The following is a 23902-nucleotide window of genomic DNA, read 5'->3' as shown; positions in this document are numbered from 1 at the left end:
TCGTAGAAGAACCGGTTCGCTATAGTATCAGGAGAGAGGGCAGGACCTTGAAAAGGAGCTCGCCGTGTTCGGGTGGGGCCTGTTGGCTGGTCGAGTCGATGCTGTCGCGCGAGGACTGCCGCCTGGTCGGACCCGTCGTCTCCTGGGGCCGGTTGAACGTAGAACCGCCAGCCTGAGAAGTGGAAGGAGTAGCTGGGGCCGGGCCCCTGGCTCCACTAGCGGACCCAGTGCCGGCCGACCAATCGGAGGCAACTGGCCCCGTTCCACGCGGACCGTGTCTGCTGGCGCGTTTCGTCATGCTACGCAGCTTCTCCTCCATGGTGTTCATGGGCCCCTGCTACCGGGAGCACCAATTTGCTCTTCTTCTTCTCGGCCACTCCTCGTCGCGCTCGTCGTTGTCGTGATTGTCGTCGTCGTCGTCGACTCGCTCCTTCCTTCACTTCGCGCGGATCGCGGCCTATCTCCTGTCTTTCGTTATCGAGGTCAGTCAACCCGGGACCAGAGACGAAGAGGGACACAGGGGACGATGTTTCACCTTGCGTCTCTTCTGCCTTCCGCTTTGCCCGCTCGTTCGGCCGCCGTTGATCAACGAACGCTGAGTGAAAGTCCGCTCGGCGAGAAGAGCCGCGCGACCGATTGGATCGAGAGGCCGATCAGTGACGCGCTAGGCTCGCGAGAGCTGGCCGTAAGCTGCGCGCGGTTCTTAAGAGACACCTGGATTAAAGGAACCTCATGAGTACTGTTGATGAGGCTGCTTTTTCAGGGATGATTCAAGGTATTTGGAAATGGTTGAGTTTAGAAAGCATGTGTCTTATTGCACACATTGTTTGCTTCGTCTAATGGATTGGCAGATGCTAATGCATAAAGTTTGTGGGGGTTGATCCATGTAATATTTCAAGTTATCTATGAACATGGTTAGGTAGGCTGTGAGCACATGAAGAGTGGTAAGCGACAGAGCGCCAAAGCAGCACGAAATAGATACAACTTATAAATTTGAATAGAATAGACTGTACAGCAGCTGCAATACCGTTAATGCCAATGTTAATGCTTCATCGCTTTATCTCTATCGCTCACCTATGGCCTTAGAAGGACCCAGCGAATGTTGCTAAGTCTGCTTTTTCGGAGACAGATTCAGGAAGAATGACTTTTAGACATAGTTCAGTTTAAGAAGGATTACCTTCAGACATGGTGCAATTCAAAAAGTTTGACTTTCAGACATAACTCAAGAGAGAAAGTTTGGAAGGTTTGGTTTAGTAAGGTTTAGTTCAGGTTTAATTTCAGGGATTCGTTCATTTAACGTTTATGGTTATGGATATAATTATAAATTAGGATATGAATACTATTGCTGTGTCTGCTTTTTAAAGAAGATTTCGGGAGAATGACTTTTATATTGTACATGGTTCGAGAGGACAAGTTTCAACTGTTTGATTTAATAGATTACATGAAGCGAATACGAATAAAGTAGTTTATGATGATCCTTGTGTAATGTTTCGGATTGGGTATATGAATCCCATTGCCTACATTTGCTATACCTATATTGTCAGATGTAATGAAGAGGCTTTACGTTTGAAGTTTCGAAACAGCGCAGTACAGCATTGTACACACAGTAGAAGATGTCAGATTACATTGTAAACAGATATTCTGCATGGTTTGCTAATCAATATCCTATTGAAAGCTTGCAACCTAATAAATGTATCTACAATCGCACGAATTACCGGGATCTTGTAATCTGGCCAGAACTCGACAGAACAAGCAGCAATCAATCTATGTATACAGATAGCAGAATATTTGAAACACGCTTTTCGCTATGAATATCGAATAAACGGATAACATTTGCAACAAGCATTTCACAAATGCAAAATCTACACTACCATATGTATCGATACACCAATTGGTTAAATTTACAAAAAAAAAAAAACCCAGCAAATTTTGCTTTATCTATACTAAATCGACTGTTTAAATATTTTTGAAATCCCCGCGAAATAATATTTATGTTGTATTATATTTTCCGATTTGTTTCAAACTTCACCAACATGATCATAATGCTCGACTCTCGTATCAGTATTAATAAAATTGCAAAATGTTTCGTGTAACATGCATAATAATATATTCATTAAAGCTGTCTGTTACCGTCTATCGTGTAAGTTTTCGACGTTGAAGACGTGCCACGATTGAAGCAACGGGAAAATGAAGGTTGGCATCGCGTGTCGGAGGATCATTGTTCCTCGTTCGAGGCCGGATAATCGATAAACCCGGGAAAACGGGCTGGTTCCATCAACAACGCGTACATGGAACGACGGACGGGCATAATTCGCGGCAACTTGAAAGCTTCGTAATTGCTTGGCTTGTTACGCGATGGATTATATAACGGGTCGACACCTATGTTGATTTCAGCGCTCGCGCGTTACGCGTCCGCTTACATAAACAGCGGCCGGGTGTTTCAATTAATCCGCGAAACATCGATCCCCATCGTTATATCGTTCAAATTTAACGACCCCTCCTTAATATTTAGCAGAGTAAATTCTGACTTTTGGGTGTTTTGTTCCGATGGCTAATTGGGCTACGGTTAGTTGGGCGGATAATCGACGCAAATATTGGCGCTGGGAAGAGACGATCGCGAATTAAATTACATTTTGATAAATCTACTTGACACTTAGGTTGGTTGTCAGTCTGATTGCGTTCGTTATTTTAGTGGATTATTTTATTGGATGGTTGTATTATTGAATTTTTCCAGTAGCTAATCGTTGCCGAAGTGAATGGCTGGATGTTTTGGCTAATTTTGCATCCGTCGTGTTGCCATCTTAACCGTTTGATCGCAGTACTGTACTTCGTATACTGTAATAAATTATTAATTAACTAAATGATAGATCTTTAGATAGATAGATATTTGTCATCGATAGAACTGTATAATCTTAAATTTTACTGCGTTATGCCTTGTATACATCGGGAAACATGTTTTTATAATATTATTAATTAACTAAATAATAATACGCAGTAAAATTTCTCGTTTTCTACACCCACTAAAAATCGTAACTCGATCATTTTGACTAGCTTGATGGTGTTAATGTTAAAAGTAGTTCCGCCTCGAATATCCACGATTTCTTCGAATTACCACAAGCTGGTTCCCTCCCTTGATATTTTTCGACGTGCGTTCATGAAACGACGCTGTTGAAACGCGTTCCTATTACGTCCCGTTTCATTGGGCGTGGAAGATTGAAAGGGAAGTTGAAATTGTACCGCTTCGAACGCCGCTCTTTTTCTGTTTGATGTTCGGCTCGACCCAATCACGGTAGTTAGAGATTGATTACCGGTGGTGCTGGAGGAAAAAGAATTGCGAAAGGGAGGATGTTGCAGCTTTTCGTCGATTATTGTTCGTTATTGTTTTTCTACAGCCGCTTCAAGTTTCATTCTTGATTCTTATGCTAAACTTTCCCAAGTTTTCCTTTCTATTAATCGATGAAAATAATTGCCACAGTAACAGGTTGAAGTTAATCTTGTTTTTAATTCTTCAAATTGGAACTAATGGGAGTAAGCTAAATCTATGTCGTAGTAAATAACAATCTTATATTTATTTGTTTGTCCTCGTTTATTGCACAAAATGTGATTAAGAAAGAAAACCATTCGATTGGAAATTTGAAATTAAATGGAAATCAATGGAATTAACGAGTTAGAAGTCGAGTCTGTCGGGGATTCCCGGGGCGATTTCGTTACAAAAACCGAATCCTGATGCAGATACGAGGCTGGCTGGTCCAGCCTACCGCTTTGGGCCCACCCACGCCGTATCTAGCGTCAAAAAAAACCCTCGAGGTTACAATGGAACAGGCCCTGTTGCCGGCGGACTCTACCCGACTGGTGGCGCCCTTTCCTACACTTTACTTTGTACGATCCCAAGAGTTCGAAGTAGCAGAAGCATTCCATTGCACGAGCACCCAATCAAATAAAAATTTCAAGAATATTTTATAATTAAGATACAATAGACAGGTTTATTACACTTTGAGAAGAACAATTGCAAGATAATTTCATTTTGCCACTTCTAATAGAATTATTTCTGTTTAATACTACTTTTTCGCTGCGATAGTTAAAATTAATAAAAATAGTAAATTAGCGCTAATACTTCGAACGACTAAACTTGTATCAAGGAAATACAAAGAGTGAAATTGCCAAAAGCGTAAAATCCACCGTGAAATTTTGCAATTTTTAGATCTTTTCCATATTCGAAGAATATTGTTTGTTCTTGTTTTTTTTTTATTATTGCGAGTTATCTTTCAATTGATTTTTCGAGATATTCTTAGCATAGCTTTGAAGGTTTTCGACAACTTTTAAAAGGTCTTCTATTGAATCTTTAATGGTCTTTTTATATAGATTCCTTCTGTTTTTAAATCTATCGATCCTTTCTTCGACATTTCCATTTACCAAGGTCTCCATTTCGTTGTTGCAATTCGCTAATTGCAAAATCTAGATACAACGGTGTTCAATCAAGACGCGCAATCGTAATCTCTTTAATGAAAATGTGTCCTGAATAACCGTTGCCAAGTACTAATCATTCATTAACACCTGCATTTCATCTGGATAATACACTTTCCCTGATTAAAAGTCTTCGTTATCAGCGACCAACTATTACCAATAATTAAGTTCTTATTACCGACAATTAGTATTTTAATTTCAATTGCACAGTGCCTTTAAACTTTCATGAAATTTTATGTCTTCATTGCAATCTTTCTAAATGTATCAGACTTACACCCATACGAGATAAACTTCAACTTAAATCACAATGGACACGATCCACATACAACTCCACCATTTTTGCATTGAATCAAGTAATTTTACGATTTAATCGTCGCTTTCATATATTTTTCATAGGACACAGATCAATCAAAATTTTTCTTATAATCATCGTAGATGAATAAACCAATTTAACCAAATTCGTACGTACAATAACTCCGAAATTCTTACATTAAATCAAGAAATTTTACGATTTATTCATTTTGTAGAACACAGTCTCAAAGGGTCTTCCCATGTAATTGTCATAAACGATTACATCAACTTAACGAAATTCACGTTCTGCAAAATTGTTGCATTAAATCAAGAAGTTTTACGACCTCGATCACTTTTTTCCCGCTTTCATAGGACGCAAACCAAACGAGATTTCTCCTATAATCGTTATAAGCGATCAGATCAATTTGACCAAACTGACAGGTACGATCCATTGCTTCGTATTAAATCCAGAATTACGATTCAATCGTTTTCCCCGGTTTTACACCGTTTTTATACTACACAAATCTAAAGAGACTCTTCTCCCTCGCAATGATTTCGGTTCCACGTTTATACCATTTTAAGAACGGCGGTTGTTTTAGTGGAATATAAAGTCGAGGAAGGAGAGCGTGTTTTATAGGTGTTTCCACCGATGGTAATACGGTCTCGTTTCTCCGTGGATTCTGACTATTGTGCAAGCGCCCTTGGCTTTGCGCTCGGACATTATCTTCTGTCGAGACACGGATGACCTGTCCCCGTTGCGTCATCGCGTCACACACCAGCGATTTCCTTCTTTCGCATCGGTTACCTCCGAAGGAGTACTTTTTCCATGTCACTGCCGATGTTTCAGCCTCTCTCTTCTCCAAGCCAGCTTTATTTTCACCCTTCGTTCCGGTGTCGTTGACGGCTACCCTACATGAACCCGCGACGCTCCTTTGAAATGCCTCGGCGTAACGAACGCAGCGCGGAATATCGTGTGTTCAGATTCCTCTGTGCTTGTTATCTAAGCCATCTGAGATCTTCGCGTGCGGTAATATTTCGAACGAAGGTTTTGCGTGACGTGGTAAAAATGTAAGTTTTTCGCCGGCACCGTACGACTAATAATTAAAGGCAAATAATTAAACGATTCGTTTAGCTTAGTGCGTATTTAGCTTCAGTTTAATTAATCAATTAATTAAACGTCAATTATTTAATTTGACATTCAGTTTTAGGTATTTTTGTCTTAGGGATTTTTAGAAAACTTCGGATTTTTATATGACGAGCATTAAACGTCGAGTGTTCGCCAAATTTCACGCGAAGGGTTGTATATTCTAACCATGTAAGGCAAAATATTGTTACGAAATTTAGAAAATAGACGAGGAGAACTTAGATTGATATTTTCTAACTTCGTTTTTTTCAAATTCGTCGCCTTTTTCACATTCATTTAGATCGTCTTTCAAAGACATCTTCTCTATTTTCTTCTTCTGATTTCCACTGACGTTCGTAAATCGTTGAATGGTCGCTAATTTTGAAGAGAGAACGAATTGAAATAAACTTTGTTGGACAACATCCAATCCACATTCGACAGTTCGATAATGCGAACTATTACTATTAAATTCACGCAGTGATCAAAATCGTTTCATTTTTTAAAGGTAATTTTAAATCTGAAAAATGGCAATGCCACCAAACTTCGTCTCTTATTCATTCTATAGCAAACGTAACCAAAGTAAAGAGAATCAGAAATATGTATTCTTATTTCGAAGAGACTGCCTCTAATCGTCGTATTCTATTTCGAAAGATTCAAATTACATTGACAGGAAACAAGAAAAGAACGGAAACAAAACGAGATTTCATCTTTCAAATAACACACACAGCAATGCCATTCGACGATGCCACTCGTTTTGTATTGTCTTATTGTCTGTTATTACTGCAGCTATCTGAACTGACGGAGACGTCGAATACCAGCACGCACACCTGTACGCGAGATTAATTATTGATCGGACCCGTACGTTCGATCGATCGTTAATTCGGGGATGCGTAATTAATTAATGCATCGGATGCATCGGACACATTGGACGCTTAGAACATTCGACGAACAGAGGTATCACGGTGTTGCACTTAAAAGCACACGATAAATCCTTACAGATATGCGGCTGGTTTGCAATTAATCAATTCGACGAATTCGTGACGAAGCTCACACGTGACGTTGTTAACGTCGCAGCTGTTGGACGTTTATGATCACGAGAAATCGCGTGCTTGTTGTTCAAAATGATAAATTAAAAAATTAAATACATTGAATTTCATACATCCTAGCGATGGAGTAAAAGATTTGTTTCTTTTGAATCTATTTTTTGGTCAGCTTCAATTAGGTTTTATTGCTCCGATTTTTTCCCTATATTTCGGATATGTGTAGTTTTAAATAGTTTCCAGGGATAACCAATTCGATCTATTTGTATTTAATAAGTCAGTATAAAGCGTAGTCATTTAATTAGTATAATATTTTCAGTTAATCAGGTCGAAGTTTAATTTACGTAGGTAAAAACATATATGAAACTCATATGAATTTGAATTTAAAATAAAGAATATTTAAACGAGAGAGAATTTAAATTATAAGTAACATTTTAACTAACGTTAATTTTCCATTGGGCGATGTTCAATTAAGAGATAATCTGATAATCCATATTATAGGATTGTCCATCTACTTGGTTTTAACTTATTAACCTCGATATGCTAATAAACTTGTAAAATATTCCAAAGTTATTGCAAACTTAATTCCTAGAATATAAATTGATACGTTAATTGTTATAAAAGTTAAATGATAATTGTATGAACGTGTAACTTTCTCTGTATCGCTCGTACAGAAAACAATTGTACAAGAATATTCCGTGGGTGAAATTAATTTTCTCTTTACCTGTATAAGATTATTCTATATTTGATTATTTCTAATTTTCCAATAACGTTTCCATCTAACATCTGCTAGACGAACGTGCACGTGCCGAAAAGAACGTGTAAATCGCTCGTAGTCGAAAGGATTACGCGGCTCAACCAAAATCGGTTGAGTTGAACGTCCTTCTTTCACCTGCGCAAGAGGTTTTTGTCCCGATTACATAAAGACATCCGGTTGCACGGGCTCGATTTTTTCTTACATGCGTAGGATAGAGGATCAAGGATCAAGTAACTCGAACTGTTTCGAATGTCAGATTCAGACTAGAGAATTCACTATTCGCACAATTTGTCATATTAAAAGACAATTCTTATTCCTCGAACAGCTCGTGTGGTAATTTCGAAAAGGTTCGTGATCAAAATTTGGAATTTATGGAAAATTCGAAGATACAAAAATGCATAGAATACACATGATGCGCAAAATAATATAAATAGTTATAGGAACGAAAAATTAAACGTTAGGGAATTAGCGTTACCGTAAATGTTCATGCATTTGTGAGAAATTTGAAAATTCGAAATTGCACGATGCACAAAATGTTCATAGTATGAAACACTGTAGAAAAGTATCCAAAGTTTAGTGCTTGTTACGATACTTTGTACGTAATATCCACTCTTCTATCAAGGGTTTACTCTTTTAATGAAATTGTCAAAAACACGAATTTGCGTAAAGACCGGCAGTCTATTTACAAGCGATTATCCTGATAATTTTCAGTCTTCCGTAAGAGAAAAATATCTTCTTCCGAGTTACTGTCTTCCACCTTGTTTCAAGTTACTTTGAAACCTGTATCAAGGCAATTTGTTTCACGCGAAGCTGTCAGAACCGAGTTAATACGAGAAATAATACGCTGGATAAAAAGTTGCGGAGCTCGCGGCAGAACGGAGAGAAAAATTCCAGGAGCTTTGAAAAAAGGAGCCATAAATCCAAGTATGAGTGCAACGATTTCCTTTTTTCTTCCTCCTATTTACAGTCGATCATTCGAAGCGTAACCGCAGTTGTGGCACGCTTCAGAAAAAGAGACTTAGGCGAAGGGAATCGTGGAGAGTGTCAGAGTTGCGAAACGAAAATTGGAAGAAGGAAGTGGAGACAAGGTGAAGAGGTAACCTTGTTGTCACAAAAGGAACTCCGCCCTTGTTACTTCCTTTTGATTCCGCGTTTTCAAGCTGCTAGCCGACGAAATATCATTCGACCATCGTGCTTCGAACCTAACGAGGTTAATAAAGCCTGGCATACTTTCGAACGGGTTGTCGGTTGTTTTTTCCAGACGTACACTACCGTGCATAAGTATTCCGACACTTTGCAAGTTTTTTCATATCGGCATGAATTTCATCAAATGTATAAAATAACGTAAAAATGAATAACTAGTATGGTATAGTCCAGCTGAAGAATCTTAAGACGTCTATTTTTAACACAGAGAGGATGTTTAATGCAAATTATGAATTTTAAATTACATACATCTTATATTAAAGTCGTTAATACATTAATAATGTATACTTTCTTTATCGTATAGAGTAAATTAAATAAAAATTATCAAAAATATATCAAATTAAGTAAAATGTTGCAACATAGCTCGTTCATGATTTGCTTCAATTCTGAGGCAATTATGATAATGACTCTTCCAAGACTTTCGAATGGGGATCTATTTAGAGATCAGTGCACGAATACATTAAAAAGGTACGAGCGAACAGATAAATATTTTTTATTCTCCAATGTATGGTTTTCAAGAAGATAACAAAAATATAAAAGATTATATCTTCTACGGTACGCTGCTCCGATAATTTAGTTGCGTGTGTTTGCTCTGAAATTAATTTTCAGTTTCTCTGTATTTGTAATTTGCAAATTGAGTTACAATAATTATACTTCCCTGTGTTCGATGTGTTCAATGTCTCCGTTCAAGCGCTGGTGAAAGCTTCGGTAAAATAATTTGTACGAAGATTTTATGATATTAATTCTGCACCTATCCATTTTCATGATCTCGTGAATTATATCTTGGAAAAGCTTTTGGACAAATTAGTACATAATAGTAATACATCGTAATAATAAAATAATAAAGAATGGAATAAAAAGATAATAAACAGAATATAGATATTATTTATCAGTTAGATATTATTTGTGATATTGTAGTTAAATTACATTCTATGAGAAATAAACGAGTCTCCCGGTACTTTTAAACTGATAGTGTATGTGAAATTTGTTCGAGAGCTAACGAGTTATTTGCCGTATTTTAATTAATTTCTCTAAAATTCCAATATTTATCAAATTACAAAGATGTTATGTACGTGTTGAGTAAATTCTTTCGTCAAAGCTGAAGGAGATTTTCGAAATTTTCCACTCGCATTTTTTCCTCATTTTTCTTTCTCCTTCAAAATATTACGGATTCGTGTTTTTGATGTTGAAGATGAGAAGTGCTTGTTAAGTTCCAGCAGCCATTATGAAAACTAATCACGCCCTTTTGGTAACGTGCTATTGGATATTATAAGCGTATTGGTTGTCGACGACGTGATGAAAACGGCTGGTTAATGTGTTTTCCTGGTAGCTCGAAGAGGAGAAAGGAGTAGCCTGGTAAGGTCAGCAAAGAGGCGTTGACTGACAGAACATTCTGATGCTGTTCACTAATTAACATAGTAATTAACGTGGTGATTGCTGGCTGACCGCGGACCGACCTATTTCCGGGATTGTGTGTAACCACCCCTTTCCTTCATTCATATAACGAGTTTTGAATTTTAGAGACGCATCGTCTGTTCCGTGATATTCCAAATAACAAGTTAAATATTGCATAAACAGGCATTGTATATGGTACGAAACATTGTCAGTATCGTGAAAAAAGTGATCGAGGAGAAATAATGTCAAATTTAACAAATGTTCCCATTTTTTTGTTAGTAATTATTAATTAGTAATTAATTAGTAATTTTGTAAAATTACATCCAAGAAGAATTCGTAGAAGTTTCAAATTCTAACAATTTTTTTCCATTAGCAATATTATGTAAATTAACATAATAAGAAATTTACGTTTTATTAATACCTTTTCATAAAATTGAAGTGAACTGGTCCGTGATTGATTAAATATTACAATGAAAATTTCATAATTTGACTATTTTTCACAACCAATAGCTCACTTCCATCAACTTCAGCTCGAACGCGAAAGAGTGTGTTTGATATCGTAAATAATATTTGCGAATGGAATCGGGGAATAGAATGAAAAGCCAAATACAGCTCGATGTTGGATTCGATAAAGATTTTATGAAAATATTTAAAAAGAAAAAGTTCACACTCAGAGTAACTATGACTTCGTTTACAAACTCATTGTCCTGCCCGAGATCCTCAGAAATTCCGAGGTTCGATCGAACAAGGCTCAATAGTAAACTGTTGGATATCATCACCGCGTGAACAACAAACAACAAACTCCAACTTTGTTAACATAACACAAATTTTGTTTACCATAAAAAATCCCCCTGACGTTGACGGGATTCGAACTCACTATCATAGCGTTAAAGTAATTTTAACGTCTGACACGATAGCCACTTCGCTAACGCATTATTCACAAAACTGTTTCTTCTGTTTTTTAAATATCAATAAAATATTGTAATATTTGTTTATTATATATTTTCATATCAACTTGGCGTATTTGATATACTAACTATATCATATTTGAGTTATATTTAGTAACAGTATACATATATAGAGTGCAGAGAATAACTCGATTAGTTAATTCAAGCACTATCAGATGGCACTGTGAGGCTCTCACAAAGGAAAATTCCTCTCTTACGACTTTGAGGCTTACGACGCGACGCAATTAGTATACACTACATAAGATCATGGCGCAGTTAAATTATACTATGTTATAATATTACAACATTATAATACATGTAATAACACGATAAATAGTTATTATAAAAATTTTGATTGATCATTTGAACAACAACTTGAGCTGCTCTATAATTGAACTACATTTTTGAAAGCTAAAATTACAAAGTACAGACAGCAAATACACTAAAATTAAATAATAGAAATACAAATGCTTCTTTAGTTAAATAAACCACGAGTGTAAAATGAAAGAAATCGAAAGAAGAATCAATATATCATCGTTATAACAATTTTAATTGGATATTAAATAAACATCGTTCTTATATTAGAACACTAACTGAGCTGCTTATTTAACACTTCTTGAAAACTTGAAGCACTAAGCACTTTTATTTATTAATTAAATATAGTTTAATAAAGTTTAATAAAGCGATTAATAAAAATATACATTGTTATTTAATTAAACAAATAGCAAGAACACAACGAAAGAAATTAAACACAGCAGCAATTTTTCATCGTTCGAAGTATCTATTACAAATGATTGATAACGATCCGCTGGGAAAGTAATTAGTATTTTATTTCGATTACTTTTACATCGATACTCATAGCGGAGCAAAGTTTTCATTTCCGTCGAAGCTGCGCGTATTCTATCGAATTAAAAAGGCAGCGAAATTAATCGAAGTAAACACGGCTTCCGCTTCCACTGATTTCTGTCATTTTTTATTACGCTTTTTTTCATTGCGTATTGATATTGGGAACAGCGTTTGATTAAATTTCCACTGGCTCACTCGCGTATTGCCACCGTATACTGACGCATCGTTCAATTATGTAGCTCTCCTTTTTTTACGTCTTCCGTATATAATTAACCAAAGCTTCTTATGCAGGAGAAAGCGTACGACGAGAAATTACGGACAATTAATCCTTCTGTACGAACAGTTTGCTTTAATAGTTATCATTACTTTCGCGTTACCTTAACGTTCACGTCTGAGACTTTTTAAGGCCTCTTGAAGCTAAAAAGATTGAAGATTATTATTTTAAAATATATTGCGATAATAACAATTCCGAACTATACGCAAGACTTCAGTGATTGTCGTTATTAGAATCGAAAAGATATTTCATCAAAAGTCCAGTAAATTCATAATTAAACGCGACAGAATTTCTCGCGTTTGATATAACGAACTTTGCCTCAGTGATTTTAATCACACGCAGAAATACTGATCACCAACAAATTCGAAAACGCAATAATCGGCGGGTTATAGTAACTCCGAGATTAGTTTTCAACGTGTTATTTTATCAATTTATCAACCGATCCATCAGCGTTTCGGTACCGATGAAATTGCATTTCGTGATCGATGTTAGTCATTAATATACCTCGAAAATATAAATATCTTTTGCACATAAATGTCTCTCTAAATAATATTTTTCCTCGTTATTTCTCAACTATCTACATTTTGCCAAAATAATATCAGTGTACACCTATCGATTAAATTTCAGGAAACTACGCTGATAACAAAATTTTCTTTATCGCATATACTTGAAGATTGCGGATCACAACCACAGTCACTAAAATCCATCAAAATCTATAAACTATATGTGGATATATTTTCTTATTTATAGAATAAATTATTAGAAGTTATAGAATAAATAAATGGCAACTATGAGTATGTATGGGAATTGGAAATTAAAGAATTAATCGCAGTAAACGATATTTCCAGTAGAAAATGATTTTCAATGAAAGAAAATGCCATTTGAAGCGCGAAATAATTATTATAAATTTTCTTTGAGCACCGGGGTAGGTGCGTTACATTCGCCTGTATTAAACGTTGAATTTGATGGGAAATTTTCACGGCTGATGTATTACCGGAACGTTATTAAAGAGGAAATCGGGAAATGCGAAAGCAGCGACGCGTTTACAGAGAGAGGACACGTCGGCGATATTTCAAACGGGACAGGTTATATCCACGGCACGTCTGTAAATATTTTAAAACGAGTAACATTCGATATGTTAGGATTATCTGCTTTGTGACAAAGGATATTAACATTCTTTTAACAATTGACGTTGATTTACGTAAGAGAATTTACATTGGATTCATACTATTGGAGCAAGATAGAAACGAGGATTGTTAAGACAGAGGATCGCTTGTTTAATCGTGTCAAATACAATTAAAAACGATCCAGCTCTTTAACGAACAGTCACGGGTTTCAAGCGGATACAACTTAGATTCTTACGAAATGTTTACGTCGTTGTCGTTCGATCAATGAATGGAATTGTTACAAACAGACAAACATTCGTATTTCTGTTCCGCCAAAATGGCGAGTGAAACTTCACGAATAAGAGTTTATATACGAGAAAAATACAAGGCCACTTTTGTTGATCTGTGGCTTTGATGCACCTAGAATTGGTTGGTGAAAATTAATTGGGTTGTTATGTGGATTTATATCACTGTAATTTTTTTTAGTAACTAGAAACGTAGCGTTTTTCAGCAGTGCATTTTATTTTTTTCACTTTTGAAATCTTTCTCGTTGTACAAAAGTGGAAAGCTGACCGATTCACGTGTTTGTTTCCACGTAAAATGGGAGCCGAACTGGTCCGTTTTGCCCATTCGAATGAAATATCGTCGACATCACTCTACTCGCATACAGTAGCAAATAAACAGTTGGATTTTTCGTTGAAATGCAAGAGAATGTATTCACAATATACAAAGTTGTCGAAAATCCTTGTCTAGAATTTGTGGAATTGTCGGGTATTCCTAGATGGAAAGTTTGTCATTTGATTCCTTTTTAGGGAGCTCACTTGACCTGTATCATTTGGTGGAGAGAATTGATGATTTCACAATTTAACACTTACATGCACAACGTTGCCGTAACAGATACAGGTATAACATTTACTATGTCGTATAATGTGAGTTCAACATTAGCATATTCATAGAAATACATAATTATTACATTATTTTGCATACATAATTATCTATTTGATAAACAATACTATTTATTATTATTCTTAATAAAACAAATACAAAGGAAAAATGAGATGTAATTTTTAAATTACATTTCTATAATTCTGTATAACCCTGAATAGACATTTAAATGAATATGAACGAAAATTGAAAATTTTCTTTTCATCTCTTTTTTATGAAAATTCCTAGATAGATGGTGGTCGATGTTTCTTAAAACTGGATTTTACGTATAACAAAATTTCTACATATTATGTTGTTAATTTAATACTCGGAATATGTTTCAATTAAAGTTGATTTCATGCATGATCATGAATTTCGCTCGTAATACATCGATCGGACATTTTTACATAATAAGAACTATTGGATCGTACTAAAGCTCAACTTATGATCGGATCAGAGCATATCTTCTATTTTTCCCTCTTTGAACATAACGACAAACAACGAATTAACTTCGAACATGGAAACCCTTTCACCTCGATATTCAGATAAATATGCACATTTAAAATGAAACTCTGCCATGAATATTCACATAAAAATAATCCATTCGACTGAAATTTCGTCTTGAAAACTTGCATAATTCATGAACCTTTTCGATCTTCTCCAAATTGCACTTTATCGAGCATTAGCAAAGCAATTAAAATCGCGCTTTAACTCGGTATATCGAAGAGTCATTTTTCTTATTGCCATTGTACATTTAAAATCTCTAAAAATTCAGACAGTGATTATAGAAATTTATAATTAATAATGATATAAATATAACTACAATTACATAATAATATAATTATCCAGTAGAAGTATATGTCTACAAAGAATAGATATAATTGGAAAACATTAAGTTATAGTGACGTGTAACATTTTCCGGTTTCACGATAAACATTTAACTTTATATTTGAAAGCTGATGTTTAAAAGAATTTTAAATAATACTGGGCCAAAGAATATGATAAACAAAAACAGTGTAACACACAAGAATACTTATATAATTGTATAATATTACTTAAAATTCTCTTAAATTTAAACCGCTTTTGAAATATAAAGTAAAAGATATATTTGCCAGGGAACTTTTGTACGCTACTATACATTGTGTATTACATATTTTTATTTATTTCGATCAGTCAAAAATGCACTAAAGAGCAGCAAATTTATTAAACGACCGCGATATAATAATCTAGCACTTTGCACGAAAATATTAACAAATCTTCAAGGAAGAGGTAGAGAAACCGAAATACTGGACTTCATTCGAAAAACGTGTCTCCCAATTAAGTCACTAGAAATCCCGGCGGGATATTCAATGGGCGACTGGAGCGACATAATCGTCGCCATAAATCATTATTAATACGTCCATTAGGTCGGCTCGATCGTAAGGCCACATTTGGAGTCGGTTCACGAGGACTGGTTGGATACTTTTTTGCGATTCCTCGATCTCTCCGCTCGTTTCCTCACTCGTTTTATATTCTTTACTTCGCGAGATTATCTTCGTCCGTGAAACAGTAGCGACTCGTAGCTGCATATTTTCAACGATAACGCGACCATTTGCTGGTGAATATCGACCGATTAAATTCCACGAATTCCCCGTTTTAATCGCGAGATCGCGCGAATGTAAATCGCTCGCGAGGCGAACGGAACGTTGTTATCGCGAATACTTGGTGTCGGTTTTGCATTCACTCGAACGAATAGATACTTACATGCGACATTTTCTTGCTTGATTGAACTTCTATTTAGTTGCAATATATCTTCATTTTTGTTTATTGTAATACTAATTTATAATTAAGGAGAAATATTTTAATACAAAGTAAATAAACACGAGCAGAACCCGTTAGGTTCAACCAAAAATATAATTGTTAAAACAAATAATATTTTGATGTAGTGTACACTTTAATTGAAATTTTAAGAGATCTTTTCGTTGGAGTCTTCGATTCTCAATTAGTTTCTCTGTTTTATGAATTGATTTATTCTGTAACAGTAGAACTGACAGGTGATTAACGCAAGGGGAAAGAAAGGATCTAATCGTTACTTTCTTCGATTACTTTTCGATATTTTCTCTTGTTGCATCTAAAGTACACGATATTCTCTCATCCTTTTATAATGACGTCTCATGATACGCAAGTTCAATCGTTCTGTGCGATATTCAAGATTGCATTTTAAAATATTGAAGCTTAGGTAACTCGAATGATACGAACCTTGCTACAAACATTTATGTACTTAAATCATCGTGCACCAACGAAAAGTAGAATAAAATAGTGTTGGAAAGACACGATCCGAGTTTCATGTAGCGTATCGTGTCGCGAAATCCAGGCAAGTCGTTGCTCGATGAATATTCAGGGATTCCGTTACATTATGCTAATTCGACGTGAAACGAACAGTCAGAGATCCATAAGTAGCTTGTTGAACCGTTGTTCTACTGACGTAGGAACACGAAAACACGTGGCTCGATAGAAGCAATTCCTAATCGAAACTTTGCTCCGCCGCTAATTTATGGAATACATTACACGCATCGAGCCAGGGCAAACGTTATTTCTGCGAATTGTTCTTTCTATCTGACTTACAGTTATCAACTCAGTTGTAGTTTAATAGAATGTATAACGAAGGCCTGAACGAGAAGTGGATTGAATTATCGACAGGTCATTGACGGATTCGTTTTTTCATCCAGCTCGATCGGTCTTGTAAATCTTGTTCAGTCGACCGTTCAATAGGCTGTTTCTCGTTTTTTTTGTAACGCGAATGTTGGAGGGTGATCAGCTGGGCAATCTTATTTTTAGGGTTTTGGAGAAGTGGAGTGATCGAATTAATGGCGGAGAGTTCAAGTTACGTTTTATTATACCGAGAGAACAAATTGCCAAGAGTGGATAAATTCATTATTTCTGAATATCAGGAAGAACGAATTATGAGAAGAATTTATGCGAATCTATCGCATTCAGGAAATTGAAAAAAAAAAAAAACGTATAGTAAATTCATAGTTTCCTAAGCAATTGCTCGGGATTTTTATTTCGTTTTTATTAAATCATTACATGAGTAACGTGGTTCTTAAAACAGTTTGGAAACCTACATTGCAACAATAATCGTGTAGAATTCTTAAAATTTTCTTTACGTTTTTATTAAAATTCTTCGTAAAAAAAAAAATATTTTATATTAAAGCATTAACTCGAAGTTAGTAACTCAATTATAAAACTGTTGCTGGATAACTATTCGAACAACATCCCATAATCGATGCAAATGTTTTGAATAATTGAAATTTTAGACACGTGCAGCTTCGAACCATTGATACACATTCAAAACAGTATTCATTGCCCTAATAAAGGATTCTAACTCTGTTAGCTATAGCAAAGAACTCTTATTTAGCTCTTATAGTAGAAATGATGTAAAGGATAAGAAGTTTATCGTTCAAATAATTATCACTACTCTACATGAAATTGATTGTAGTTTATAATTTGATTAATAAATCGCTTTCCATTTAAAGGCGTATAGTTCTAATTTGGAAAAGTGTCCGCGATTATTTCAGCGATTTGAGCGGCGGCAAACCGTGAGAAAGGAAGCGAAGTCGTTGGCCGCGAACGAGCAGAATAGGAAAACTCGTTTAAGACTGACGAGATCCAACGTTTAAAATCGTCGATCGGCAACTGTCAATTAACGAAAGCTTCCGCCGCACGAATCGATCACTAGCTTAGGGGTAGCTTCGCAGTGAGTCGGGATTAGGTTGATGTTAAGCTACGTAGAAATTTATGGTTGAAATCTTTGGCGTGTTTAAGTAGGCTGAGTTGTAGATAGATTTAGAATACCGCGTAAACGTTCTAAGATTAACTACGTTAGATTAAAAAGGTTTGAACGTGTTTTATAAAATGGAATCTACGTAGCTACACAGATATTTCCTACATGCGTGTGTACATGTTCCTTGGTGATCTTTCGTGGTCTATAAATTTGTCAAAACTTTTCAGATTAGTAGAAACCAAGAATTCTATTAAAAAATTACCTTGAAATCAAAGCATATGGAAAGAAGTTATTGGCGCAGAAAGAGCAAAAAGACGCAAAATATATTAATTATCTTTCATTTACGAGGTAATTATCTATTTCTTAAAAAATAATCATAGTGTTAGAATAATACTAAGTAGTAGTTTTATCTTTGAATGACGTCTACATTGAGTTTCAAATGTATTCAAAAGTTATATTAGATTCTATGTAATATAAATACTAACAAAGTGAAATGTAAACTCAGGTTGAATCTCAAGCAAGCTCACGTTAAGTCACAATAAATTTACCTTCGTTAAACTTCACGTGGATTGACGTAAGGTACCGAAAACAATGTACCGCGATTTCCTAAAGCAGACACACATTGTATCACGGATATCGCGTACTTCCACGCACAATAGGTCGTGCATCTAATTGCGCAACAAAGTCGGCTTCACGATAACGAAGCCACGACTTCACGATGCTAGCAACACGCCGTGGAAAGAGAAAATCGCCGGCAATTCACGTATTGGGTAATTCACGAGAAACGTGGAAAGTAATTGGCTACCCGTTACCTGAGATCGTTACGAAGAAATTGCGCTAGTCGAGGCTCGAAATTTATGGATTTTCAACCATTTATGCGATTCATAGGAAAAATATTTATTAATGTTATTTGCGAATAATTAACGTTAATAGAGAACAATATTCAGAGTTTGAATTAGAGATTCAATAGTCTAATTATCAATTAAAGTAAATGGTAATATGTACTTATCATTGGTATATAAATTGTGTATATTGCTGTATATTCGTATCATATATATTCTTTTCCATCTTTGTGGAGTCCAAATATAAATTGATTAAGAATTTATTATTACATTACTTGTTATTAAATTAAGAGTTGAAGTTAGAAAATGAATAGCTCGAGAGAGCGAGGAAGGATAAATTAAAACTCTATAGGAACATTTTAGATAAATTGCTTTTAGATTGATGACAATGCAACAGGAGAATCTTCGATCGATCTTTGTCCTGCAACCATTGCTATTAAATTCTTAACCTAAATATCATACCTCGTACCTCATCCAAAAATATTCCCTTGCACTTTCTACTTCAAATTTTTAGTAAAAAAAATAATATTTCATCATCTTTCACAGGTGCCTGTTAATTTATTAATTTACGAAGAATAATGTAATTGTAAATAATATTCAAAGTTCAAACTCGAAAATTATTAATGATCCAATCATCGACTAAAATATATAGACTGTTAGAAGGTAGTAACACTTATTAAAGACTATAATATTTTACCAAATGTCCTACTGGACAAATTGTAAAGTTTAAATAAATAAATAAATAAATAAAAAACTTATTAAAGGCAGAAGGAGAAACGATAATTTCTTTTAACATCAATTTACGATAGTCTCTCATAAGAACCGCACAATGTATATAAAACGTCTTCAACTTTTCGTTCAAATTTCCAATATATTTTTACGAGTCTTTTTCAAGAATTCTGGCAAGCAAATTGTTCGAGTCAGATCTAAAAACTCACTCTTCGAATGTCGATCACAAGGGTTTATGTTCTCTTTATTAGACGCACGTAACTACGGTTTAGCATTGAGACCGACATGCAGACCGAAAATGGAACCCAAGGGACCCTTTGACTCTTTTTTTTTACGACGCTCAGGGATCCCCGGTGTTTGTTACATAAATGGCCACATCATCGAAGCGCGACACTTGTTCAAACGCGGCGCACGTGTAAGAAGAATAAAAGCTCGTGGTCGCTCGTCTAGCTGCGTAAGTCGGCTGCAATAATTTGTTTAGCAGTTCGACCATCGTCGTTGGCACCTCAAAATAACAAATCATGCGGCTCGCTTATGGCGATTGTTATGTTTGTACCTTTGTGTAATGCTCTTAGGCGACGTTAATGCTCTTTCGAGTTGATCATTATTAATTACACGATATCAAAGAGAAGCTCAGAAAGAAAAAATTGCCTTCGTATTGCATTATTAATTGAATTTGAAGCCCAAACTTCTTTAGCGAGAAATTATATGATACGTGGGTTCGTTAATAATCTATTTGTTATTACTGTTGCTCTGTTGCATACCGTTGCAAATTATAGATGCGACTCACAATAGTGTTGAATATTTTCTAGGAAATGTGTGGCCACGAAATTAAATTACGAAATTGTTACTTTTGTCTCTTAATTATTGTATTAATTATTGAGACGAATAGAGTGCCGATTGTCATACACTTATGTCAAATCGAAAGATGCAAAAATGCAAAGAATGCGTATATATACGAAATATTCAAAGTAGAATACTAGTTATTATTTTTGAGTGATAAAACGAACCTCTGTCTAAGTTGTGTTGTCCAGTTTGTGTACACAAAAATATAAACTTGCACAGAAGACCATATAAAATCATAAAGATATTCTTCTCTATTTGTAACTTTCCTGTAGTCGTTAACAGTTTAACTTTTTCATAAATCCTCTAATCTCATTTCTAATTTTCATAAACTCAGATTCACGTTTCGCATCAAATCGGCTTGCAAATCCGTATATTCGTAGTAACGAAATACGTATATGGATCAAATTAACTCACGTCGAATTGCAGTTTCCAATTACGAATCGGCTTATTGTTCAATCTTTTTTACACATTGAAAATGAAACCATCGCCATGGTATTCGACTAATTAGAAAATTGAACGATTTCATTGCGGAAGCGATCAGTGGGATGAAAGACGTGCAAAAGTTTGGCGCTTTATCGCAAAACGTCCTATCTCGATACGATATTATCGCAAGTCGAACGATAATTCATCCTCTCTTTGGTTGTTTTCCCGCGAATTCACCTAAACAAGGCGGCCACGGCGAACATTATCCTCGAGAGGAAGGTTACTGGCTGCTTTTACGACCAATTACACGTTGCACGGCCGTATCATCGTTGAAGCTGAACTATTCGAGTCCGAGCGAGCGTCGTTGTTATCGTCGTTCAGGTTGAATCGCGTGACGTTTTTCATCTCGCGCCCGTAGATGTCGACTGGATTTTAAATTATCGGAAGGATAGCCACGTTTTCAACGTTTTTCCGTTGGGGCACCGTTAAGGTCCGTAAATGTACCGGGTGGCTCTTATTGTTAAACACTTCTGGAGATGTCAAAGGATAAAAGGGCGAGAAGATGAGAAAAGTATTTCGTTGGCCTGAGTTGAGTAAGCTTGATTTCTTTGGCTGTTACGTTATTGCAATTTAGAGGAAATGTTAGTGATGTTCGAAATTGTTTGGCGTTGTTATGTCCTGGCTATATGTTGGATGCATTTGTTTATGAAATTTGTTGGAGTCATATTTTGCATAAATGTAAGAAGATTATGGAAGCAGATTTAAAAAAATAGCTATTGCCTCTGTTTTGTGTTTTTTCAATTTGTTATTCAATTTTACAAAGGTTGTATTAGTTAAGTTAATAATTTGCTAAAGGAAATGCATCCTGTTTGTTGTTCATTTTGTTTTCCTTTCACGTTAGTTAATTGTATTGGGTTTTACGAATGCAAAATCGAAATCATATTTAATTAAAATATAATATTTATTTTATCCTGTTCTTTCACTTTGCTGAAATTTAACAAATAATATTTGAGCAGGCTACATTCGTACAATATCTTGCTTGATCTGAATTCTACCTTCTTCGTCTGAATTTTTTGGTATGCGTTTAAAAAGCACTCCAATATCAACCGTAGAATTAAAAGTCGTAGAAATATTCGTCTGCAGCTGCTTTTTTATTCATGCATCGGAAAGGAAACTTCAACGGTGACGACAGTATGCTACGAAGTTGGACGATATAAAATATCATCCATTTTTACGCTTTTTCATTCGAACTTGCTGAAACAAAGGCAATGGAAGGGAATAATAAAATAACTCGTCGTCGATGGTTCCATTTTTACGACAGGAGAACATGGATTTAATATTTTCCCGTTTTCTCTGTGTTTGCCTGAGAAATTTTATCGAAACGTGTGACAATTAATTGAGCACAATTTTATATTCGTGCGAAATAACGATTCAAAATGTGTAATACAATTTAGCAGAAACTGTTTGCAAGATTTATAAAAAAAAAATAATAAATTAACGATTATGTATCAATAGTTTCCTGATTTACACTTTAAAAAAAAGTAGAAATGAAATTAGTTATAATAATTAGTAAATAAGAATAAATAGAACAGGTAAGTTAATGATGCGGATGTTGAAATTTATTAAAACCGACTTGTTACGCAATGAATACATACAGGTAGAGATGAGGTAAAAATTTAATTTAATCAGGTATAATTAATAAGGTGATTGTGGCAATATTTAACAAAAGAATTTTCTTTAGAGTTTAACATTTCAAATGAAATAGCAATTATTAATGATTTGAATAATTTAATAAAATGTTTTATCATCTATAAATAGGAGTGTACACATGTAAAAAACTATAGAACTAAGTAGCGGAAAACCAGTAAGCAATATGAATTAATTATTCATCACACTCAATTTTCATCGTAAAACTATTAATATTTTTCGAAAAAATCATATAGCGAAAATAAAATATAATGTCTCGATATTTTTATGCTTTGTTAATATTAATCATTTATTTACTAAGATTTATAAAAATGCAATTATATAATTAATTTGATATACATATATGGATACTGTTAGTGGTACCATACTATAATAGTACCATGATGCCATTATACAGATACTGTTGGGTCAAGAGGAAGGAAATAAGAGAAGCAGCAATTAAAGGGTTGATGGATTAGAGTATAACTCTCAGCGACGTTAACCGCGTTAGTCAGATCTTGACAAAGAGGTTCGCGATTCAACAATAATGGTTTCATTTCGACCGAATCGAGCTAGTTTCACCTGATGCTATTGATTTCCTGTTTAGCATTGCACTTGCAAATTTCTGCGAATTCTCTGATAGGAATTTAATTCCAGTCTGATAAGAGTCCTACGGAAGAGGAATTTTCTTTATTCGTAAATCTGTACCGGGAATTTTCGATTTTCGATCGATGAGCGTCTGTATCGTAGAATTTTAATATTAATAACCTTTCCAATCATCGAGTCACGTTCGATCTAATGGAATTTGAATATTAATATAAACCTTGAGTCTCATAAAATTGAACGAGTAACTGGAAATATCATCATGATTTGAAAATTTGACAATTTAAATTTAAAACAATTTAAAACAATGAAATTTTCTGATAGATTTCAATAGAATTTAATGGGAATAAAAATTTTTAGAGATTATCAACATATTCTGAATTTTGGAATTCTGTAATTTAAAATTTAAAAGATTTATCGATAACGACTCAACAAATTGTCCTACCCCTTTCTCTTAACATTTTCTTCTAAATCTGATCACAATAAAAAGTTTCGCTATTTTCTTGTTTATAAATTTTTCTACATTTAGAATTTCATTTAATTTCTACTAGATTTGAAATTGATATACTATGAATCCTAGTAACTTTTGTACTAAACATTTTTTACAATATTGATAACAGTTACCTCTCCTTCCCAGAAG

The 23902-nt window shown here is 34.9% G+C and overlaps 1 protein-coding gene and 1 long non-coding RNA gene across 7 annotated transcripts in view; one reads left to right on the top strand and one right to left on the bottom strand.

The window, feature by feature from the left end:
• Positions 1-23902, bottom strand: part of LOC126864452 (ras-related protein Rab-37) — a 179736-nt gene that overhangs the window by 9993 nt on the left and 145841 nt on the right. Inside the window, exon 1 of one of the 5 annotated variants that reach the window (XM_050615824.1) lies at positions 47-328. The exons of the other annotated variants lie outside the window; for them this stretch is intronic. Within the exon in view, the coding sequence (XP_050471781.1) occupies positions 47-328 (282 nt within the window). Of the gene's footprint in view, positions 1-46; positions 329-23902 lie in introns of those variants that run through there. 5 annotated transcript variants of the gene reach the window in all.
• LOC126864464 (uncharacterized) overlaps positions 1-23902 on the top strand; it is a 99115-nt gene that overhangs the window by 10607 nt on the left and 64606 nt on the right. For both annotated transcript variants that reach the window (XR_007689185.1, XR_007689184.1), the window contains exon 2: positions 7-775. This is a non-coding gene — a long non-coding RNA (uncharacterized LOC126864464). The remainder of the gene's footprint in view (positions 1-6; positions 776-23902) is intronic.

This window comes from Bombus huntii, chromosome 4, assembly GCF_024542735.1.
Source record: "Bombus huntii isolate Logan2020A chromosome 4, iyBomHunt1.1, whole genome shotgun sequence".
NCBI classification, from domain to species: domain Eukaryota; kingdom Metazoa; phylum Arthropoda; class Insecta; order Hymenoptera; family Apidae; genus Bombus; species Bombus huntii.
This window is presented reverse-complemented; position numbering and strand designations above follow the sequence as displayed.